This window comes from Cydia splendana, chromosome 9 (genome assembly GCF_910591565.1).
Source record: "Cydia splendana chromosome 9, ilCydSple1.2, whole genome shotgun sequence".
Lineage (NCBI taxonomy): Eukaryota > Metazoa > Arthropoda > Insecta > Lepidoptera > Tortricidae > Cydia > Cydia splendana.
Window position 1 is genome coordinate 3,543,215 of NC_085968.1, and position 25,227 is coordinate 3,568,441.

Below are 25,227 nucleotides of genomic sequence, written 5' to 3' on the forward strand. Positions count from 1 at the left end.
TTCGAGCAACACGGAAAGGAGGCGGCATTCGCACTATTTCCCCTCTGCCTAGGTACAAGATCAACTTAGCGCGGGTAATAAAACTAGTTGCACTCGGATTTTTCACTAGACCGAATCCAGACGCGCGCGTGAACACAGCAGCAGGAAAAATGTCTAATTGCTCGGTTTTTTGTCGTAAAAAGAGGTCGGAGACATCAAATTTACAAAAAGAAGGTGTTACATTTCACATGTAATATTTTTTTACATATCGTACGTTTAATCACATTTAAACACAATTATTATATTTTAGTCTCATGTAATTGTTGGATTTATCGATTTTGCTCGCCCAGTACAAATTGCGGATCGGTCGAGCGACAAATCCGACTTCTCATCTGTCAGAATACAATAAAATACTTCGACGAAAATGTGTTAGTGTGCGTGTTGTGACACTTGTGACTCGTCCGTACACAAAAGAGATCGAGGTCTGCAAGGTTTGTCTTTGACGTGTGTCATTTTCTATGTATTTGTGTCGTCATTACAGATTGGATTTTGTATGTAAGTGTGTGAGAAGTGCGACTGTGTGCACCTTTCCCCCCCGCAAAAAATGGCAGAAAGATTTGTACGGTGAGATATCACTTGGGCCCCTCCCTTCCGATGTGTCGGAAGCCGGTGTTGCTCGAAGGCGTAAGATTCGTAAGCGGTGACGTCACTCGTCATTGAGTTTTTCTTTATTGATTTAAATGCCATCTAGTGGTTTTCCCTATAACTGGTACTAATATAACTCGAGTATTAACAGTGATGTGCTTAGGGGTTTCAAGTAATGCGACGAAATAACGCTAGATGGCGTTAACCTCAATTATACATAGTGAAAACTTCTTTAGCGGCGCTGTGAAATGTCATTGAGTTTTCACTTCTGCCGGCACTCCCGGAGTGCAACCCGTTTTTTTTTCTTATGTTTCATATGAACATGCAGAACTTCAGACCAATAAAAATGGGTAGCTTTACATAGAAAATCCCCGTGTATTTACTTGACTTACATTTATTTTCAGACCCAGAAATTGACCGGCTGCCCCTGATGGAAAGTCCAGGGCCAATGCTGGTCATATTGACAGCATATTTGGCCTTTGTTCTGCGAGTCGGGCCCGCTTTTATGAGGAAGCGACAACCGTATAAGCTGACTACGACTATGTTAGTGTATAATGCGTTGCAAGTGGCGATATCTGCGTATTTAGTACAAATGGTAAGAAAGTTAGATTCATTTCATTTCATTTATTCATGCTAAATGACATAAGTAATACAAAATATATACGCCATATTATTAAACCCGGGTGGGGCATAGCAGAAAACTTATTATCTAGAACTTAAATATTAAATTATCCTAATTACAATCAATAATAAATAACAATAAATACAAATCTTATGCGCACTAAACATCTTTGTCCCTGAAATACTCCTCTATATATGATAGTAACATTTGTCTACTAAGTTCTTTCTTAATTCTTTAAAAAATATACTGTCTTGTTCTTTTCTCCTTTTAAGGTGTCACTCAATTTATTATAAATTTTAATTGTCATGGCGTGTGAACTGTGTAATTTCATTGTAGATCCTGACACTGATTACCCCCTCATTCATAACCGCGCTACAAAACTCAATTAGATAATAATCGTTTGTCTCTATCCGTCATTTTGACTTATGTATTTGTAAGAAAGGGATAAAACAATTTAACTATTATAAATCAAGCCCGTAAAGTGTTATGACTATGGCGGTAACATCTGCAATTCGGAATAATACGATAAGAGACCACACACTAACGTATACTGAACGTCGGCACCAATACGTTGCGTCGAGCAGCAGCCATAGAGTTAATTAGACGCCGACGCTCTCAGCTTGGGAGACCGCTACGGCCACCACAGCACACACTAGCGTCTCCCGAGCGTCGGCGTCTAGTCTTTATGGCTGCTGGTCGACGCAACGTTGGCGCAACTGCACAGCGACGCTATTTTCCATAGCGCTGACTGCGCCGACGCACAAAAGACGCTTGTGTTGGGTGGCTCTAACAGTTTGGGCCACCCCACACTAGCTCACGAGCGTAAAAAAGGAACTTTTTTTAAACTCTACTTCTTTGTGGCCGATATCGAATCGGGAAAACGCTCTAATGGAGGAACAATATGACTTTCTACTGTCAAACATTTACATATTTTGTTAAGAGGCCGTTATCGATTTTAGTCGCAAAAATGTAAAATTGATAGATTTTGACGAAGAAATTCTACACTTTTTGCTATCTAATAGAAATAACAAGTACTGGTTCCTATTTGCACGTCTTCCCATCTTGCACTTTTGTAGATCATTTTTTTGAAAACAGACTCACTAAATTAGTAATTATTTTTTTCTGAAGGACGTATAGGTAAACGCGCGTAAAGCACTGATTTTGTCGATCTTATTTGTAAATTTCGTAAAGTTTGGACTGCTAAAAATGGTAAATTTGTATTACACATATCCTGTACTCGAACTTTTGTAGACTACATTTCTGTTATTATGACTTTGAAGTAGTGTAAATGAAAGTTAAACGAAATCAATTTTCTCCAGAAATTACTTCAAAACAAGTGACAATTTCTTTATAACTCGACTTTCAACGTAATTTAGATACTTGAACAATCGATAACATTTTCTGAAACTGTTCTTATACATAATTTAGTATAATTTACTACCATAATTTTTTGATGAATTTTTAAAAACTGCCCCTTCTCGTCATGTATTACCGGTGACGCACGCTCGCGACCTCATTATTAAAAGCCAAGATGAGAAGACGTGCTAATAGAAACCAATACTTGCTATTTGGATATTACGTAACAAAAGGTGTACAATTTCAACGACCAAATCCATCAATTTCACATTTCTGCTCTAAAATCGATAACGGCCTCTTAAAGTTCCGTGTGGGGTGGCCACCCCATATTCTGAGCGTCGGCGTCTAGTCTGCGCTATAGAAAATGGCGTCGCTGCGCAGTAGCGCCAACGTTGCGTCGAGCAGCAACCATAGCGTTGACTAGACGCCGACGCTCGGCAGACGCTAGTGTGAGGTGGCTCTAACAGTGAGAACTGTACACAGTAGGATACAGCAACACTCTTAACTGTCCATCGTCCTTATGCCTTTTGTAATAAGGTTTGCCGATGAACAGTTATCAGTGTCGGCGATAGTACCATCTATTGTGGCAGTGGGAGGGTCACTATCATAAATTAAAGTTGTTACTGTTCAACCTTAAGGCACTTATCCCACCGCCGACGATGAGCGATAAGCGAGTAGAACGATAAACTAGAAACGAGTGAGGGAGCGGCGAGAAGCGAGTGTTAGCTCCAATAGTTTTGTCGCTCGGCTATTATTATATAATAGGCGAGTGTTCGAGTGCGACGGGCTATTACTCGCGTCAATCGCTCGGGCGGTGCAGCGTAGCCGAACACGCAGACTGATTGGTCTCGCAGCTTGAGTTCTAACTACGAAGTGAGCATCGCCGAGCGAGTACCGCTGAGCTAGTTTTATCTTATCGCGGCGACAAACTAGTAGAGCGAGTGTTCTCGCCGGCAGTGTGAACAGCCAGCGGTGAACTATTAATATATGTGTCTCTTTTACTAACACAGGATCCTGATCTTTTGTTCGTTTCTTGGGCGAGAAAATCGCCGATAGTTAATCGCTTACTCGCTCCTGGTGGGACAAGTGCCTAAAGTCAAACAATGAGAAACCGATACGTCATTGAAACCATTGTCTATAATGAAGAGTAAAAAAGAAATCATTGACCTTTAACCCGTGGATCGTCCACAATGAGACTTGACGGACACGTATGGTGTGAGCTGTGTTAGCTAGCTAGATAATATATACTAAACTGTAATTAAGTTGACATTAAAGTTCTAATACCCCCCCTTAGTGTTATTTGTTTGATATACTTGGTCAAGCAAATCTTGTCAGTAGCAAAAGGCGGCAAATTTGAAAAATCGCGGGTTAGCAACACTATTTTCTAATAATTCCATAATCGCGTGTCATCTGTGTTTTATCTGTGGAATGTGGATCGGGAATGACAGTCATCTTTTCTGTTTACATTCTGAATCGTTGCTATTTCAAGAGAAATTTCTGCTGTCACCATTAAATAGCAATAACCTATATTAAATAAGATTGTGCATTTGAACTTAAGGCGAGGTAACCTCTTAGAAACGTAATTTTAATGCCATTTTATTAAGAAACGGCAAAGATTAAACACGTGAAAAATATATATGTTGTTTCTGGGACCTTAATGTAAGTACGTCGGGTACTCGTTACATAATTGGACAAACTTCGGTCGATAGAAAAAAAATCCAAACATACCCTTATTTTCTACCTTAAAACTCATTTCATTTCAATATTATACTACTTGATGTATTGAAAATCACATCAAAATAAACGTCTGTAATCATAGTCTAATAAAACATGGTCTTCTCTTCCCAGAGTGACACAGGCCTACGTCACAATAACATGGCCGCTATATCTAGAGCGCTATCGCATATCATCATATAGCGCTGTCGCATGATGACGTAGGCTTGTGTCAGTTAGGTGACCTAGAAAAGACGGGAAGAGAGTTACAGGCGGAGTGTATTATTATACCATGGTCTGTAATGATGTAATGTCCGTCGGGTTTAATATTGTTAATTTCGTAACACATATAACTTTAAACTCAAAATTTACGAAATCACGACACCATTTACTCGCGCCCCCGCTGCCAGCAGTGCCAGCTCGCCGCTCAGTCCCGAGCGGGACGCGTTGGAGGTCGGACGCTTGCCAATTTCTGAAGCGCTCCATATTACGATTGGTTGATAGTACCTACAGTTTTTCATGGTATAACTCTAGATTCTAAACTCCAGTGGGGCCCCCATATTTCTGCTCTTTCGAATAGACTGAGTTCTGCAGCTTTTGCAGTGAGCAAAACTCGTTAGCTAACCGATGTGAAAACAAGTCGATCAGTATATTTTCATAACTGCCATAGCATTATGTCATAACGTCATAAGACAGAAGGAGCAACCGTTCAGATACTATTGTAACATTGACACGACCGAATAGTTACTATTAGAGTTAAACTAAGAAAAGTCTGCATATAAACCTTATTATATAATATATAAACCTGCATATAATATATAAACCTTATTCAATATAAATTTCCGAAAAAAAAATCGGAAAGTAACAAACCAGAATACGGATGGCGACAGAATAAGGAAGTAGACGTGTTGCGCGGGAATCGTGCGGCGGGGCGCGCGGGGTGCCCCCCTGCCTATTCTATCGCTGCGTCTGCTTCACCCCCTTGAAAACGTAAAACTCGAGTATAAGAGCGCCTTAAGAACACAATGTACAATCATGCTCGTTGATCGTAAATATTAGTAAAATTTGAGGTTATGAATGTTATGATAATTACGTGTTTTGGTTTAATGTACATTGCTGCTATTCTTAGCGCAATACTTTATTCCTGTACATAGCTACTGACATACTTTGCTTGACAGACTATACAACACATATCAGTTAAATTCTTATTTTATTTTTCAGTTTTTCAAGAATATCCATGAATACGGTGTTACTCCGAAGAAATGCCTCATGACAAACGACTATTCTCGTAAAGATGTAAGCATTACGTTTAATAGTGTACACACACACACACACACGCACGCACGCACGCACGCACGCACGCACGCACGCACGCACGCTCGCACGCACGCGCGCGCCTACCTGATTCTAGACACAATTCGCACATATTTCGGTTGTGCTATATATGGAACTGTATGCATTGTAGGGTTAAAAATATGTCATCGTTATTAAGGTCAATGTGAAAAAGACCATCTACCAGGCAAGACCGTCTACAAGCTCTTTCATCGCTTCTAATTCTTGCGTTTGTACACATATTCCGGTGTACTGCCATCTCGCCGAAATATTTTTCGCCTAATTTCACTTCCCAACCAACTTATTGCAGTACTTTTAGTTGGCAAACCAATGCTTACCATATTATTATTTAGCATAATTTTTATTTGAACACAATTTTATTTAGCAGATGTTCATTTTACCACGATTTATTTAGAAAAATAGTTACTAAGCAAATGTTTTATTATACCTAACTATTTATTGTTAAATAACGTTTGCCCAAATTGAAATTTCGCATACTTTTCATTGGATCACAACTATATTTAGCATTTTTTTTAGGACCCGTAAAACGAAATTGCTCCCAGAGATAGGTAGGTTATGGTTATTTTTTTTATGACCCGTAAAACGAAACTGCTCCCAGAGATAGGTAGGTTAGGGTTTTTTTTTTTTGATGACCCTAAATACGAAACTGCTCCCAGAGATAGGTCGGTTAGGGTTATTTTTTTGGTGACCCTAAAAACCAATCTGCTCCCAGAGATAGGTAGGTTAGGGTTATTTTTTTTGATGACCCTAAAAACGAATCTGCTCCCAGAGATAGGTAGGTTAGGGTTCTTTTTTTTTGGTGACCCTAAAAACGAATCTGCTCCCAGAGATAGGTAGGTTAGGGTTATTTTTTTTATGACCCGTAAAACGAGACTGCTCCCAGAGATAGGTAGGTTAGGGTTATTTTTTTTAACACCCTAAAAACGAAACTGCTCCCAGGGATAGGTAGGTTATTCACAATATTAGGCGAAAAATAATTTATGCCTATCAATACATTCGACATAACAATAAAATACATTTTGAAACATGACCAACTAAATATTTTGCCATACAATAATATTGTAAATAATCATTTGCGACATGTTATATATGCGAAACATTGGTCTGCCATCTGATAGTTTTGCCAAATGATACTATGGGAAAAATAGTTTGGGTAGTGATAATTTGCCATACAATTTTCGGCCACATATTAGTAAACCCACATATTCCACTTAGGTACCTAAACATCAAATGATACTTAGTAAGTACGTTAATTACAAAAGCGTTAAAAAGCATTTTTTCCATTATTTTAAATATAAGTTACAAGTTTGGAAGCCGCATGCTTGTAATACTGCTGCTGATACACAAATGTGACGTTATCAATGAAAAGGGGCCTATTATTGACGATAGCCGTTACATATTAACGATGCTCCGATATAAATACAATGCGGCGCGTTCCTGTGTGGCGTAAGCGCCATCAACAATACAATAAGATCCCTATTCATAGATAATGCCCCAAAGTAATTTGTGCAGATTGAACATTAAATACATTTGTGTTCTTTGTTTCTTCCAGGTAATCACCAGCCTTTGGATATACTTCATCGCCAAAATAACCGAATTAGCCGACACAGTGTTCATCGTCCTCCGTAAAAAAGACCGCCAAGTGACGTTTCTCCACATGTACCACCATACGATCTTGGTGATAGGCGGCTGGGGGATCGTCAAGTACTGGCCAACGAACGCATTGATGTTCGCCGGCTTTCTGAATTCGTTGGTTCATGTGGTCATGTACACGTATTATGGATTGGCGAGTCTTGGGCCGAATGTGACGAAGTATTTGACGTGGAAAAAGTATTTGACTACTTTTCAGTTGGTATGATATTTGGGGCATCTATGAAAAGGGACCTTATTGTCGATGGCGCTTACGCCGCACAGCGTCGCGCGGCATTGTATTTATATCGGAGCACCGTTAATAATGGCGTAAGCGCCATCGACAATATAAGGTCCCATTTCATAGATAACGTCACATTTGTTGTTTTATTTTATTTAAGTTTTATTGCGCATTTAAAGAAGATTTAGCTACCAATAGATAGGTATCTCTAGCTAACAGAAATAATAATTAATACATGCATGTGGTTTTGGCCTATTGCCTAGCTAGCCATACACTTTGATTTTCAGAAAATCTACACCCTTATCAAAATCAGCTTGTAAGTTCAAGTCATATTTGTTTATTTAAGAGCCAACGGGAGTGGTAATTTCTCCATACAAACGTACTCCTCGTTTTCCTCCGTGGTTTTTGAAGCTAGAGCAATGATTTTTTCAACACAGATTAATATTGTCAATATCTGTGTCGGACCGTTTTGATTTTTTTGATATTTTTGTTTTTTAAGGCGCCAGAGCCCTTCAAAAATGGCCAAAATGGCCTAATTGACTATGCCGCAATGAGTGGCGTGGCATTCAAAACTGATATCAATTAGCCAAAAAAGCAAAACGGTCCGACACAGATAATTTCATAATCATTTAGATTTCCAAATTTGGTTACGATTGGTTAAGTTTTGGAGGAGGAAACAGAGGAGTACGAAACCTCGATTTTTGAGATTTTTACGCAGGATTTTTCGCCTTGTCCTTATCGCACTACTTTTAGGTGCCGCTTCCGTTAGCGAGACGGGTATATTTACCTAAAATATTTAAAACTCAGCTCCTGTTTCGTCTTAATAAGTACATGGGTAAATCTTATGTTTATACATAAAATTCATGAATGAGTTTTACTGTAGAATGTAGATCATGAGTCACTAGTTATACTCTACTCTACTTATTGACTGTTTTTTACGCAGCGCAATTAATCGAATAAGATATTAATTACTGTGTATGAAAATGGTTTTATTTTCACATCTGGCCCCGTAAACATGCCAATCGCTAATGATACGTAGCGAACAAAACGTAATTGTCACTGTCACACTAATATGGAAGAGTGATAAAGACACAAAGCGATTCGATGGCGAAGCGCAAGCGATCGTCACCTTGGCTATGCCGCCTGCTAGAATGAGTTGCGTTCTCGCGCGCGTCACCATACATCTAGCGCGGCTTCAAGTATGGTCTCATGGAATGGAATGCAACTCATGCTAACCGGTCTCATGGGTTCAGTGAAACTATTAAGTAGGTATGCAATACATTTCCTTAAGTAATTGTTTATTCCCTTTTTCAGGTACAGTTCATGTCAGTAATAGTCCAGTACAGTACGGCCGTATTCGTTTCCGACTGTCCTCCGAAGAAGTCTTTCAATATCTTCATAGTCTTCAATGCATTATTCTTCTTGCTGCTTTTCAGTCATTTCTACATGAAAACATATTCAAAGAAGAAGGAATAAATTGTGAAAAAACTATATTTATTTACTTTTTCACCTCAGCAGGGGAACGAATGCGGATAATTTTCTTCTTAAATCAGTACGCGAAATTATAGTTTGTTGCGAACGTTAGACAAAATGATCATGAGCGTGAGACAAAGTGATCTCGATTTCAAAGTGGATTCGGGGTCGTATTCGAAATCAAAGTCAAAATCGCAATCGCAGTCCAGGCTCCACTCACAGTCTCAGTCACAGTCAAAGTCCGTCGCAGTGGAAACTGGGAACAGAAACAGAAATAAAGGGGCCCACAGATTACCAGTTCGCCGGACGACATCAGCCTGTCAGTTAATCGCAAAAGGCGACAGTTCCGAATAACTGGCAGGCTGATATCGTGGGAATGAAACCGGAATGGTTATTGAAACGGGAACAGGAGTGGGAATATAGTGTGTTAGAGAGTAGAAGGGGAAGTGAGAATAAATAAATGTATTTAATAAACTTTTCACCTCAGCAGCTCGAACAAGGGTACTTTGCTTCTTAAAAACAGTGAGCAAAATGCGATTTTGCTCACTGAGTCATTTTGTCTCACTCAGTGAGCAAAATCGCATTTTGCTCACTGATTGTGTCTCACTCAGTGAGCAAAATGCGATTTTGCTCACTGAGTGAGACAAAATGACATTCAAGTGACCTTTATAGTCATTTCAACATGCGGGGTCTAATACAAGTTCGATATACTTGGGTTCTATTATCTCTGTCCCTCTAGGTATGTTCTCACTGCTTAGGGTGAAAAATTTTGTGTACTACACGAGATCAAAGTTATTTACATCTCGTGCGCTTTTGAATCCCTTACTACGCTCAAGATTCTAAATTAGATTCACTCGCTACGCTCGTGAATCTATTATAGAATCTTTCGCTTGCACGGGACTCAAAATAAGCACTCGAAGAAATATCAAACTTTGATCTCTTGTTGTACAAATAACTATTTCTGTCATATTGTATTTTTACGCTTTAATTTTTTCACACTGCTGAGGTAAAAAGTTTTATACGTGTGCCACACGAGACCAAAGTAGACGCCTCCTCGAAAGTCTAAATTAACCCTAACAGCAAAAACTAACTTTGCTGTCTTGTTGCACAAATACATATTAAAAGCTTTTGAGTTTACATTAGGGTAAACAAAAACGGATTTCGAATTGACCTTCAGTAAGGACACTTTGGAATGATGTCGTCGCTTTCAGTAAGTAGTTTAATTTTCTTAGTGCCCGATGAGCCCATGATATAAACCATATTTCCGATTATAACCGATATTTCTATAAACCAATACACATTATTTTATTACCGTATCTACCCAACTAGGGTTAAGTAATGAAATTATGGTATGGTGTCGTCGGTGCGAATAAAAAAATCGCCATGTATTTTGAAGCTACTTTTCAGGAGACAAAAATAACTGTTTATTTTCCTGTTTGTAATATATTTGTTGCACCTGTATTTTTTTTCTGATAGATCAATGATTTTTACATGATACTCATGAAGAATATAAACAGTTTTTTTTTTGTAATTTTTTACAATACATATTATTATTTAACCAAATTTTGCTACATAGCGAATTAAATTTGGTTCATTAAAATCGTCATGTGTGAAGTTTGTACACATAGCGATTTGTTGCCAAAGTAACATAGTGCGATATATGATACATAGCAGATTTTAGGGTCTGTCGGGTAATCCATTCTACAATAAATCGCCATGTGCAACATTATCGCCATCACCCTCGACGGAAAACAAGGCATTTAATATCGTTATGTGCTAAAAATCACATTGCTATTTTTTTGTTTCTGTTCTGTTATTTTTTTGTACAAATGTTCTTCTGTGTTCACATAGCGGAATTTTTATTTTCAAAACTAATAAAAATATAACAAAAATATTTATGTGGGTCGACGGGAAATTTAAAAAGGAATTCAAATATGCCAAAAACAAAAAATCCAAAAAAAACAGCGATTTTTTATTCGCACCGACGGTATGTTTATGTTATGTTTATGTATAATTATATCTAAGGACGGGCCTTACGGAATGGGGCAAAGTACAGCGGTGTCACGCACACGAATACGAGCCAATCGAGCAGTCTAACGCCACAACGCGATTGGTTGATGAGTTCGCATCACGCGCGCGATTGGTCGCAACTAGTTGCGTTAAACTGCATGATTGGCTCGAATTCGTGAGTGACACCGCTGGACTAGCACCATTCTTAGTGCCCATAAGGCCCGTCCTTAGATATATGTCAATGCTCAATACGTATTTAATTAAGTATAAGTAACAATGTTCGTTTAGGTTTTCTGTGAGTTTTTCTTCCATTTATAATCATATTTTGTCATATAACTACATTCAAATAGTAGTCACACCGGAACGATAATATTGAGACTTTCCAAGGGTCCTTATGCTTCATCTGCAATAAGGTCCTTTCTATCAGAATTTCTGCTGAAATTTCATATGAAAACGTCCTTATTGCACTTGAAGCATCCTTCTGAGTTGGAATTGGCCATATATTCGAGTTAATTGTGGGCCATAGTTGGGATCATTTGGACTATAGTAGGATTTTACGGTTACTTGTTCACTTTTGAAATGTATAATTACGAATATTATGATACCACAAATCTTCGAGCAACACCGGCTTCCGACACATCGGAAGGGAGGGGCCCAAGCGATATCTTACCGTACAAATCTTTCTGCCATTTTTTGCGGGGGGAAAGGTGCACACAGTCGCACTTCTCACACACTTACATACAAAATCCAATCTGTAATGACGACACAAATACATAGAAAATGACACACGTCAAAGACAAATCTTGCAAACCTCGATCTCTTTTTATGTACGGACGAGTCACAAGTGTCACAAGTCACAACACGCACACGAACATATTTTCGTCGAAGTATTTTATGGTATTCTGACAGATGAGAAGTCGGATTTGTCGCTCGACCGATCCGCAATTTGTACTGGGCGAGCAAAATCGATAAATCCAACAATTACATGAGACTAAAATATGTATAATAATTGTGTTTAAATGTAATTAAACGTATGATATGTAAAAAAAATATTACATGTGAAATGTAACACCTTCTTTTTGTAAATTTGATGTCTCCGACCTCTTTTTACGACAAAAAACCAAGCACTTAAGCATTTTTTCTGCTGCTGTGTTCACGCGCGCGTCTGGACTCGGTCTAGTGAAAAATCCGAGCGCAACTAGTTTTATCACCCGCGCTAGATCAGTTGATCTTGTACCTAGGCAGAGGGGAAATAGTGCGAATGTCGCCTCCCTTCCGTGTTGCTCGAAGCCACAAATTTACGATACGGTATCTTAAAGGAAACGATCACCCTTTCTGGCAAGACTCGAACTTGCGACCTGTTGGAACACAGTTCTAATCGCCCTTAACCAACAGCTACGGAAACCTGCTAGAAGCATGCGAATCTTCCCATTCCTTCCTTTATGCTTACACACGCCTTGGGGGGGGGCTTCCCACACTGGCGTCTTTTGAGCGTCAGCATCTAGTCAGCGCTATGAAAAATGGCGTCGCTGCGCAGTTGCGCCAACGTTGCGTCGAGCAGCAGTCATTAAGTTGATTAGACGCCGACGCTCGGGTGACGCTAGTGTGGGGTCACCCTTAGGGTGGAAGAATGGAAAGATTCGCACGCTTGTCGCTTCTGGCAGGCTTCCATTGGTTAAGAGCGTCTGGACCGGTGTTCCAAAAGTTCGCAAGGAGTCTTGTCGGAGGCGGTGAATTTTTTCTGTAATATAATAATTTGTAGTAATTAAATTTGTATTACTTATAATTACGACACCATAAAAAGGTGACGACTGATGATGAGGGCATGAATACTTACTTTTAGATAGTATTATTGATTAATGATTATTGTATAAAACGTTATCAAATATATTTTAAAATTTTCATGAAGCCTTTTTATTTTACTGATGTTTTTTTTTTCATTTTGATCGTCCGCGTCTAGTCAGCTCTATGGAAAATGGCGTCGCTGCGCAGTTGCGACATGACAACATTGCATGCGTCGAGCAGCAGCCATAGAGTTTTGCGCTCTAGCTAAAGCGGTATCCAGACGGGATGATCAAATCGACCGATTTGATCAGAAATGAAATTGGCGTCAATTTCCAATTTAATCACCAATTTTAGATTTATGGTGATATTAGAGCCCTCTAAATTGCAAAAAAGCCCCAGAACGAAAATACTGGCGTCAAAATTGGTATTCTTGCATCCGCGCCTCATTTTATCGGTAATATCGGTTATTATCGGCGGTTGAATTCTGGCGTTTGCGTCCGCACATCCCGATTCGATCGGGCAATTTAATCAGATTGGCGAAAAATTGACTAGTCTGGACACGCCTTAATATGTAGGGCAAAAATTACAATAAAAAAAAAACAAGAAGTCTTCTCGTAACATTTTAATACCGAACATCGCTTTAAAAGATTCGTACATAGGTAAAACATTTGTGTACAATCCATTAAGTATGATTAAATCAAATAAATAAATAAAAAACAATTTATATGGTAAAATTAGATTCGCAGCGTTTTAATATCTAATTGACGGTTGTCTTCACAAATAAAATAAAAACTTATTTAAACGTTATTTAAATAATGATGCCTTTAGGCTGTTTTTGAAATAGGAAGACAGCTTAAAAATTATAATATACCTAATACTTTAAATGGGCCTGTTTTATTCTTCTCCTTTACGGTCCTACAGCCAAATTATTTTTTTTTCATACAATTTCGTACCTTGTCACAGTGACAATAGTATGAGGTCCCTAGCGACTTTCATATTGATTTTCACTGTGACAAGGTACGAAATTGTATGAAAAATAATAATTTGGTAATGGTACTGAAATTAAATTCCTTTCTATAGATTAGACAAGATTTTTTTGGCCTTCTCCATATTGCAGATTTTCAGTGGTACCAAGTGGTACTGACATTTTATTAGACAATATATGACGTACGCATAATGCACATTATTGCCATATATAGGTACATGTAAGTTGCTTGTACACTGTCTCATAGCCAAATAGAATCTTGTCAGGCTTTATACAGACTGTCAGGAAAAATAGAAAACTAAAACCAGCCATAAAAGTGACATTGGTTCACGATTCGACTATATAATTTCTGAACAGTAGCAATTCCCTAAAGAACACCTTATTCCTATAGGCAGAGAGTCCTGTATCCCGCTTTGGAAGAATTTGTATACATTAGTATATTTAAAAATCTATCTACAATTTCTTAATATTATCTTACACTTAGGTATTTATAGAAGAATTCTGTGTATTTGTGTTCTAATAGGCATTCTCGACCAGTAGAGTGTCAGTTTAGTCATAGATATATTCAATATATTAAATCGAGTCACTCACGTATATAAAGTCTATACGTATAGGTCTATATAGTTTATATACGTGAGTGACCCAGTTTATTATATTTAATATGTCACCGTCTCACGGAAGTTTTGCAAGCCATAGACGTTACGATTTAAATACCGAAGCTCTACAGAAAATCCTCTATACAGAAACGTGTATGGCCAGCTTTATGGTCGCGCTTATCCCTTGGGTGGCGACAAGATAAAGCGTACATCATATTCTGAAACCAATACCAATGCTTAAGAGACGAGATTTTTATCTTTTTGTTATTAAAATGATAAGTGCAACACACTGCGCCTGGTAGCTACTTAAGATTTTTTTTCAATGGCAGTGCGTTTTGAATTTCCACAAGAGGCTATAGTTTTTGTGCCACTAAATTATTTCTCATTACAAATGATTTTTGCGTGTTGTTCACAGCGGTAAGCGTGAATTATAAGCTACAGATTTTAAAATATAACAGATGTGAGTGTCATGTGTAAAAAAACTTCTAGGCGACTCAAATCAAAACATGTAACGGGTCACTCACGATCTTTAAATCGAATTTGTGAACTTGAGTGACCCGTAATGAATATATTTTCTAGTCATAATATCCTGGAGCGACCTCGTCACTTATGAACACTTTTGGGCTCAAATCAGGCTCTACAACTTCCCAAACTTGACATCGAGGTCATTGTTATATATGTACACAGTAAAATGATATAATCAATTATACAATTAATACTACATTTTAAATAAGTACATTGAGCATGCGTTATATTTATAACATTCTAATTTATATTTAAAATGCCTTTATGTACAATGTAAACAAAAATTGTGCTTTAATATGTAAACTGCTGAATAATAACATATTTACAAATCTACCTACATGGCGTGTATTAGTATAATTTTTCAAGATTTTTGTTAGTTGTCTTAAGCAATTATTCAAATGGTGACTTCTTAAGTAAAGGTACTATTATGCGCAATTGGTCTAATTATCTGTAAAATATTCCTCATTTATGACGGAAAACCTTTTATGTTGTAATCGACCAAAAATAGGTAATCATTGTTTTAAAATAATGGTAGATATACAAGGCAGACGAAATTCTTATCATTCAATTGCTGCATTACGCAATTTAGGTCACAAACAACAATTTTTGACCTTTCTTTTGCATTCTTTTTTTCTAAATAGGACAAGAGTCAGGGTTTAAACTGCCTTGGCTCTTTTGTGCGCGATAAAAAGTACACAATTCACTTCACTTTCTTATCATTACTCCTGTCCTTAATCCCATTGCTCTCAATTTTTTGATGACCTTTGACGCCATTTTCTTTCAAGCGGCCGTTAGATTTAGCACCATTGGCGTCAGGTTTCTTATAGGCTTTGTCATAGAAGTCCCAGAAGAGGTAGTAGAAGAAGATAGAGTTGGGAAGAGTGAAGACGACGGACCAGCGAGGGTAGCCGCAGTCGTAGAAGAGCAGTTGGGAGGAGTGGAGGAACGCTATGCAGAACTGGACCTGAGGAAGACAGAAAAATAATTTTAATATAATTTTCCGTCTTGATTACTTCAAAACTTGGACCAAAAACGGCTTCCTAGCGTTTTCACTAGTATTAAAAAAGTAGCGTTAGTAAGTATAGAAAACTGTAGTGGAATTGTATTATAGCGGCCATGGATTCTACCAGCGATGTTATCGCCTAAGTAAAGCTAGAATTGTGCTACTGTTATTAAGAAATATTCTCCGTTTAGCAAACTACGAGTAAATATTCTCGAATCCACTTAAGAAAATGAAGACTATTCTCTAGCACAATCTTATAGGCAAGGCAAAACGAATTCTAAACTCTTCATATTTTCTGGAGCGTTTGCTGGACATAACCCCAAATACCACACAGTGCGTAGCATTTAGATTCCATGGAGAATGAAGGCATTGTAAATGCGGTAATAGAAAACAGCCGTGGGCATCATATCAGATAATTCTACTACGCGCTTTTGTAACTTGTTGCCCCTGCCTGGGTTTAAATAGATTTCTTCTCCCCCTCCCTAACCTCCCCATGTTTGAGCAATAGCCAACGTTTGCTAGAAGAAATTAAGTGCGCCACCATTTAGGTACCTAGTGAGAATGAATGCCAACGGCGAGCAGTGCGATTATAGAAATCGATCTTGAACATTATAACACACAACTTTTCCGAGCACATTGGTACTGTCCTGCGAAGGGTGAGCAGTGCGTTAATATACTCGTAAAGGCTTTGGCCATCATATCATACAATTCCTCTGAGCACATTGGTAGTTGCTGTCACGGTTGGTAGAACTATTATCAAAGAGAATAATGACCATTTGTAAAGTAGTAATGTAGGACTTCCAAAAGCACAGCCGCTGGTACTTGGGCCCCATGGCGGCGAGCATGAAGTACAAGTATGTACACGAACGAGTTGGTCACGCCGATGACCTACCGTAGCCGAAGCAGTATCTGGCTAACACCAGCCAGATAATTATGTCGGAGCGGCCGAGATGCTCAAAAGTCTCTGAACATGATGCTTGATAATAGAAACTTTGCCAGTTTACGCACATATTTATGGATATCTTACTCTCCACTACTCCGGTCGAGAGTGACTGGCCGAGAGTGACCGAACGTGAGTGAACGGCTGAGCTTGAGTGACCCGTTTGTATACTTCAGGACGACATTGACCATTTGTAAAGTAGTGATGTATGACTTCCGCCAGCACAGCCGCTGGTACTTGGGCCCCATGGCGGCGAGCATGTAGTATGAGTACATATGTACACGAACGAGTTGATCACGCCGATGACCTACCGTAGCCGAAGCAGTATCTGGCTAACACCAGCCAGATAATTATGTCGGAGCGGCCGAGATGCTCAAAAGTGTCTGAACATGATGCTTGAGAATAGAAACTTTGCCAGTTTACCCACATATTTATGGATATCTTACTCTCCGCTACTCCGGTCGAGAGTGACTGGCCGAGAGTGACCGAACGTGAGGGAATGACTGAGCGTGAGTGACCCGTTTGTATACTTCAGGATGATACTGACCATTTGTAAAGTAGTGATGTAGGACTTCCACCAGCACAGCCGCTGGTACTTGGGCCCCATGGCGGCGAGCATGTAGTATGAGTACATGATGATGTGCACGAACGAGTTGATCACGCCGATGAGCGTGCCGTGCCCGCCGGGGTAGTATCTGGAATCATTAATATACAGGGTGATTTTTCAGTTGTGAATAGGGTTAGGTACTGAACAGGGCCAGGTACTTTTTTTTCGAAAAATCATCAACTTTTGGGTTATTTAGACTCAAAATCACGAGTACTATTGAATGAGGCGAAGAAAAAAAGTGTACCCAATTTTTCATACGTTTTGTGACGGTCCATACCAAATGTACTTATGTGAAAATGCGTCACAAAACTGTCATTTTATTTGGACACATTTTTAGTGTTCCGTGGAAAACTTTGTTTTCTTTGTAAATCGATATTAGCCCTCGTCATTCTGAGTAGAAATAACGGTAAAGGATTTTCTAGAAAAAGTAAATGGAACACTTTTAAGTGAAAATATGCCCCTATATGAGAAGATGGAATATCCATCCAAGATTACCTTAAAAATCTTCCCATTACCTGGGCGGTAATTACTCCAAAAACCCCTTATTCCAAAACCTAAAATACTGTTAAACAATCATTTTAAAACTCAAACCCAATTATTAAATAATACGGTTACGAACCCACTTGTATTATGAGGCATTCCGGGTATGTGACGCTATTTATATCGCTCCCCAGGATATTATGGGCTCATGCTCACCGACCTCACCGTCATCGGTGAGGTGGTACATGTGGAGGAATGTGATCTGGCGGTCCTTCTTGCGGAGCGCGAAGAACACCGTGTCCAGGAGTTCCGACATCGTCGCTAGGAAGTACTTCGTGTATATCTTACTTAGTCGCTCCCCAGGATATCATGGGCATGACGGTGTGGTGGTACATGTAGAGGAATGTGATCTGGCGGTCCTTCTAGCGGAGCACGAAGTACACCGTGTCCAGGAGCTCCGATATCGTCGCTAGGAAGTACTACGTGTATATCTTACTTAGTGGCTCCCCAGGATATCATGGGCATGACGGTGTGGTGGTACATGTGGAGGAATGTGATCTGGCGGTCCTTCTAGCGGAGCGCGAAGAACACCGTGTCCAGGAGCTCCGACAACGTCGCTAGGAAGTACTACGTGTATATCTTACTTAGTCGCTCCCCAGGATATCATGGGCATGACGGTGTGGTCGTACATGTGGAGGAATGTGATCTGGCGGTCCTTCTAGCGGAGCGCGAAGAACACCGTGGCCAGGAGCTCCGACATCGTCGCTAGGAAGCTACGTGTATATCTTACTTAGTTGCTCCCCAGGATATCATGGGCATGACGGTGTGATGGTACATATGGAGGAAGGTGATCTGGCGGTCCTTCTTGCGGAGCGCGAAGAACACCGTGTCTAGGAGCTCCGACAACGTCGCTAGGAAGTACTACGTGTATATCTTACTTAGTCGCTCCCCAGGATATCATGGGCATGACGGTGTGGTGGTACATGTGGAGGAATGTGATCTGGCGGTCCTTCTAGCGGAGCGCGAAGAACACCGTGTCCAGGAATTCCGACATCGTCGCTAGGAAGCTACGTGTATATATCTTACTTAGTCGCTCCCCAGGATATCATGGGCATAACCGTGTGGTGGTACATATGGAGGAAGGTAATCTGGCGGTCCTTCTTGCGGAGCACGAAGAACACCGTGTCCAGGAGCTCTGACATCTTCGCGAGGAAGTACACGTAGACTCCTCGGGCCACCTGGAATTGGGAAAGGATCGATTGATATTGATACACTGAGATTGTTTTCGCCGTCGCCATCAGATATATGGGATCGGCCGAGGTGCTCAAAGTTATCTGAACACGTACTCTAACGCCTTGACAATAGGGGCGGGTACTTATCTCAATAGAAATCGAAACAAAATGAAATTATAAATAGTTATGGTTAATATACAATAACAACAATTCGAGTCAACAATAATTGGCGAGAGATCGCACAGGACCGAGACCGAAGTCTCATTTTGGGTCGCTGAGCCAACGGAGTAAGTAAGTATATACTGTCATAGACTGCTCGAGAAACTGAAAACGGTGAAAAATAGAGATACTACTTCTAAAAATACGTGTGATACCTCATTCGATTCGTCATGATGTCTATATTAAATTGTATATAATATTTTTTCCATAATGTCAATAGCCAGGGAGGAAAATAGGGACGTGTCTTCGTTTGTCTATGAATGTGTGAAAGAACTTACTCGCATCGCTTCCGGGCTGTCGGAGAAGTCGACGGGTTGGCATTTCCAACTGTATGTCCGGAGCCAGCCCGCATCTAGACCCTGAAATTAGATAAAAAAAACTGTTTAGTAATTAAACTTTTTGAATTTGGTATAGTTAAAACGACAGAATTCGCCATACAGATTCTTAATTTACAACACGCAGTTTTAGTCCGGTGGCCAATTGCATGAAACCCTACCTGATAAAACATAGAAAATACTGTAAATAAATCCTCTGTAGGGATAACTGACTTTTGACAACCCGTTTTACAACTAATTTGCTTGGAATGAAGGCCTGGTTTACACATTGATTAGTGTTATTAAGTGCGAGTTTATACATTTGCTCCTAACCGTTAGTTAGTAGGTACCTAGCAAATGTATGTCAAATTGTCAATGAACACTAATCAATGTGTAAATCGGGCCTAATATAGAAGATGGCAACTATTTGGACAGTTTCAGCAATGGTACCATCATCCTCCGCGATTGTTGCGCCGTGGTCCTAGCTAAATTGGTTGTTCAATACTTACGCTATAGAATTTCCAATTTAGTAAGAACCCTAAATGGCATAACAATCCCGCGTGGTGACTGTACGTTAGTGATAAATATTAGGTCATTACCTATGAAATTGGCGTTTTGTCCGGAGAATTTCAACGAAACACGAATTTCCATACAATTAATTTTGCGGATATTTTTTTGATGGCTAATTCAAACCAAACAAAATTTTTCCAGTAATTTTTGACACCTTTAAGGTATGTTTTCAATATCTCCATTTCTTGAAAATTGGTACCATTAGAAAAATATAAGTAATTTTAATACTCGAACCGACAGCACATGAAAAGACCTATTTTCAAGGCTTAATTCTGAACACTTAACAATAAAAAATAACAATTAATTGTATGTAAAATCGTTGTTTATTGAGTGCACTGTAGTTTTATTGTAATTGTGTATGTACTTTTGTAAAAAAAAAAAAACTAGGATCAGACTTATATCTATGAACAAAAACGCCAATTTCATAGGTAAGGACCTAATAGTATAGTTACATTATAAATCAGTTATTGACTGATATTGCTCTGCCTTTCATTACAGGCACTTTACAAACGCACAAAATGGCGAAGGTAGTGAGTTTCAAACCTCACGAAAAATGCTTAGTCAAAATTACTGTTGGTCTGAGCTACATTGCGTACTTGACCTATAAAGGGTGACAAGGATTTAACCTCCTAAGACCCCGCGTACAAATTTCTGTACACATTCCACAATCTATTTTGAACTTTTATGTGTAACTAAGGGTTCTAAATTTAAAAACAAAACAACTGTCATTGGGTTTCAGGGGGTAAAAAAAGTTCCAATTGCAAAAAAAGGGGACAAAATTGTTGTTTAACCATTGATACCCGAGTAAGGCAACGATTCCAAAACTGAATCACGAACGTAGCGAGTAAAGTAAAATAGCTCATATCTTACCTCATGGAACAGCCAGCAGCTAACAAGCTCCTGCAAGAAGTTGTACACGATGAGCGTCTTCTGAAATTGGAAGGGCGGCCTGTCGGCCATGTAGCGAGGGCCCCATGTTCGTACGAACTTCAAGTACAGGTAAAGGATGGTCAGCCCGGGGATAGGGCTGCTGATGAGGAACCAGTCAGTGCGAGGGTCTAGAAGGTACATATAAACTTACCTCATGGAACAGCCAGCAGCTAACAAGCACCTGCAAGGAGTTGTAGACGATCATGGTCTTCTGAAACTGGAAGTGCGGCCTGTCGGCCATCTAGCGAGGGCCCCATGTTCGCACGAACTTCAAGTACAGGTAGAGGATGGTCAGCCCGGTGATAGGGCTGCTGATGAGGAACCAGCCAATGTTAGGGTCTGGAAGATACATATAAACTTACCTCATGGAACAGCCAGCAGCTAACAAGCACCTGCAAGAAGTTGTACACGATGAGCGTCTTCTGAAACTGGAAGGGCGGCCTGTCGGCCATGTAGCGAGGGCCCCATGTTCGCACGAACTTCAAGTACAGGTAAAGGATGGTCAGCCCAGGGATCGGGCTGCTGATCAGGAACCAGTCGTTGGTGCGAGGATCTGGAAGATTAAATAGAACGGTTAGGGTCCCCCCACATATGTTGACGCGGAATCGACAAAATCCGATAGGGAAAAGCATTTTGTCTGCGCAATAAGAGCGAAAAAGTCGTGGTTCGGCTCGGCTCAAATCGGCCGGGGTCTGTCGACGCATCGACGGCTTTTTTGCTCTTGTTGCACGGACATAAAGCTTTTTCCTATCGGCTTTTGCCGAATGCGCGTCAATATATCTGGGGAGACCCTTAGAGTGAGTCTTACTAGAATGGAGTTTGAAACTTAAATAGTAAATATTCACCGCCTTAAAAATACCTATTCTACAAAATACACCGTGTTGTTAATTTCTACCAACGCAACTGTCCAATCTGATCTTTCACCCTAGAGAGGTTGTACCATCGCCCACATTGTTAACTGTACATCGGTGGACCTTATGCTTTTTGTAATAAGATCCGCCGATGTACAGTTAGGAGTGTTGCTGTTTGTACGTATAGCAAGACACAAGCATTTTATTTAAAAGAGTTTTCAAGTAAATACATGGTTGATATGCTAACAGCTGCAAATTGTAACCGTTTGTTAGCGTTCAACTGTTTAACAATCCTATTAGAACATTATGGTTGCCCAACAAAAGGTATCGCTTCACACGTTGACAAAGAACGGAAGAAATTTTTTACAACCATTGAGTTTTACATTATTGTGATCACGGTCAATCGTAGTGGATCAAAAAGTATAATGTCAATAACCTTTTAATAGCTTCCTGAGTGCCTAGATTGTCTAGCCTAGCCCATTAGTTTCAAGACTGTTGGACTATAAATTATAGTGTTAGAACCGAGGTGAATCACCTGTGTGGGTTTCGGTCTGTTTCATTTCTTAAAATAATGTTGATATATGTATCCATACTTGCTGAGGCGTGGGGCTTCATGATCAGAAGTCCAGGGGCTCAATTCCCGAATGAGTTTTTTTTATGATATAGGAGGCAAATTAACAGTACAGTTGATATAATAAATAATCGGAAATGATAACAAAATCTACAGCTATACATAAATACCTATCTAGTAGGTCCCCTTTACATCTTGTTCTTTGTTTGTTGTTGGTTATACCTATCCAGTAAGTCCTTTCGGCATAATGTAACTCTTTTGTTGTTTGTATGTCGATGTTTGTTGTTGTTGTTTGTTGCTGGTTATTTGTAGTGTTTCTTTGTTGTTGTTTGTTGCTGTTGTTTGTAGTGTTTCTTTGTTGTTGTTTGCAATACCTGCTAGTTCCACAAACAGATGGTTGTAGGCCTTAGCGATAGTGTTGTTTGTGAGCTGTTTGAACGACATCTTGGTTCCTTTTGAACTGTCACGTTGAACAGGCCTGCATTTTTTGGTGGCACGAACTAGCTGGACTCTGGAAAGAATGAATATAAACATTTAAATTAGGCACTGATAGAGGTAGACCAAGAAAAGTCTGTCACGATTTTGATAGCAAATAGAGTGCAAGTGTTATTTATACATCATAATTTCATAGAAGTTTGACGTTTAGAATAACGCTTGCTCTGCGTGTGCTATCAAAATCGTTGCAGACTTTTCTTGGTTCAACTTAAATTTAACGATTTAGCAATTTGTTGCAGTTTTGATCTTTTAATACGACCTTGAAGATCGCTCACGCTGAATGGTGCTAGCGAAATGAAGTGAGAGATGCGCGCCAACTATCAAGACGGATGAATGTAACTGCGTAGAAATATCGGAAGCTCGAAAACAATACAAAAGGTAATTAATCACTGTTCATATCCCGGTCGATATAAGTCTAGTCATCAAGACTGATCGTCAGGGTCGTATCAAAACCGGTCGTACCATAACAAATGGTTAGTTTAGAATCGACCTCCAGGTCAAAATTGATAATGTATTTGGACAGTTCTCTTCGTTTTCCTCTACCTACATGTTGAATTCTTAACTGATTCTAGTGAATTTTGTAAGCAGTTCCATAATTATAGGGTTATTCGTCGATTATTTAGAGTTTTCGGATTTTTTTTTAAATGGTGGAGCCATACATTTAGTCTCAAGCTATGCAAAAACAGACTCACGAGGTCTAAAGCTCAGAGAGCCAATAGTAAGTATTAATACGTAAGACTCGCTCGCGGTAAATATTGTAAGTAAAGTAAGTAAATACACTTTATTGCACCACAAAAGAAAAATTCAATAATAGATTTATACAATGTAAATAAAGGTAGCAATAGGCGGTCTTATCGCTGTAAGCTATCTCTTCCAGGCAACTTTAGGGTAGCAGGATATAAAGAACAGAAAACTTTCAAAACAGGTAGTGCACGAATAAATACCTATCCTACCTATATGAATATTGTTGCTTTCGTGTTGTTTTGAGTTGTAAAGTAAAGAACAACCGTTTGTGTTGTTTTGCAATAGGACAGGTATTTAAACAGCTCGCTGACATATCTGTGTCGGCTCTTGTTTTACAACTTTTGTACGCTAAGATCCCTCAAAGGTGTAAGTTATGTCGTTTACCGAATTGGGTACATTCCTCTACTTAAAATAAATTATTTCACATCGTGCACGAAATAAAGCACCAGATCATTATTAGAAAAACCTAGATAGCAGTTATTTTTTAATACAATTTCCATTTAATAAATCGGATAAAAGTATAAAAAGTAGGTGAGTTGACTAATTATGACGTCACTACACACGTTTCCATATAAATTCCATATTAGCAAATCGTTTTGACAGTTCATAAAAAAGAAGCTGATTTGACTAGTAGGAAAGTATTAGCCAATTATCTACAAGGTGGACACACAAAACATAATCGCAGCAGCGGTCATAATCACTTGAAAAATTTAACCTTCTTTTAATGAAACTTGACTATTTCGAATCTAAATATAAAGTGCGTTAACAAGTATTAGGTACACGACGTTTAAGTGTCTATTTATGAATATTTTGAGCTAAAGTAGCACAACTTCATATGTGAAGAGAAATATCGCTTACATACGTTTACTCATATAATATTTACATACATTATTTTAACTTGCCAGTTTGTTGCCAATTTTGACACAACATATATTATATTATATTTGCTTAGTTATCATTACTTATATACAAAATGGAACTTAACAGCATGTAGCGTAGGTATATTACGAAATATCTAACACACCTTGTTAAAGGTGTTAACTTAGTATTAACCAATATCTGCACATAATTAAAGGTATCGTTCGTATCAACATTGAGCGATTTTGACATTTGAGGCAGCAATGTCATGCCGCAATACTTACTGCAACAGTAACGCTGATGCAGTGTGAATCCCAATATAACCTTATGAATATTATTTTAATATTTTATGTACATCATTTGTAATTGGATTTGATTATCTCTTAATTAGAATCACATACCTAGATATTACAAAAAAAATAAATTACCTGCATAAAGAAAATATCTATATTAATATAGCTACCTAATTAATATTAGGTACCTAATTAGGTTTTTCTCAAT

At 39.0% G+C, this 25,227-nt stretch overlaps 2 protein-coding genes across 2 annotated transcripts; one reads left to right on the forward strand and one right to left on the reverse strand.

Moving 5' to 3' along the window:
* Positions 1-1,022: 1,022 nt before the first annotated feature.
* LOC134793393 (very long chain fatty acid elongase 7-like) lies at positions 1,023-9,377 on the forward strand. Its single transcript, XM_063764968.1, has 4 exons — positions 1,023-1,219; positions 5,537-5,611; positions 7,221-7,520; positions 8,853-9,377. Exons 1-4 carry the CDS (start codon positions 1,055-1,057, stop codon positions 9,012-9,014), a joined length of 702 nt encoding a protein of 233 aa, XP_063621038.1. The 5' UTR covers positions 1,023-1,054; the 3' UTR covers positions 9,015-9,377.
* A 4,038-nt stretch (positions 9,378-13,415) lies between these two features.
* On the reverse strand, positions 13,416-23,137 carry LOC134793409 (very long chain fatty acid elongase 7-like). Its single transcript, XM_063764983.1, has 6 exons — positions 23,004-23,137; positions 21,570-21,760; positions 19,672-19,752; positions 19,029-19,180; positions 17,403-17,550; positions 13,416-15,876 (listed from the first exon to the last, which is right to left on the reverse strand). Exons 1-6 carry the CDS (start codon positions 23,071-23,073, stop codon positions 15,613-15,615), a joined length of 906 nt encoding a protein of 301 aa, XP_063621053.1. The 5' UTR covers positions 23,074-23,137; the 3' UTR covers positions 13,416-15,612.
* Positions 23,138-25,227: the final 2,090 nt, after the last annotated feature.

Bases quoted from the DNA above. Each gene is read 5' to 3' on its own strand.
- LOC134793393 (XM_063764968.1), top strand. From the start codon at position 1,055: ATGGAAAGTCCAGGGCCAATGCTGGTCATATTGACAGCATATTTGGCC. The intron at 5,612-7,220 runs GTAAGCATTACG...TGTTTCTTCCAG, and splicing joins ACGACTATTCTCGTAAAGAT to GTAATCACCAGCCTTTGGAT. The intron at 7,521-8,852 runs GTATGATATTTG...TCCCTTTTTCAG, and splicing joins ATTTGACTACTTTTCAGTTG to GTACAGTTCATGTCAGTAAT.
- LOC134793409 (XM_063764983.1), bottom strand. From the start codon at position 23,073: ATGTCGTTCAAACAGCTCACAAACAACACTATCGCTAAGGCCTACAAC. The intron at 19,753-21,569 runs GTAAGTTTATAT...ATCTAATTTCAG, and splicing joins GCTGCTGGCTGTTCCATGAG to GGTCTAGATGCGGGCTGGCT. The intron at 15,877-17,402 runs GTCAGTATCATC...TGTCTTCCTCAG, and splicing joins ACATCACTACTTTACAAATG to GTCCAGTTCTGCATAGCGTT.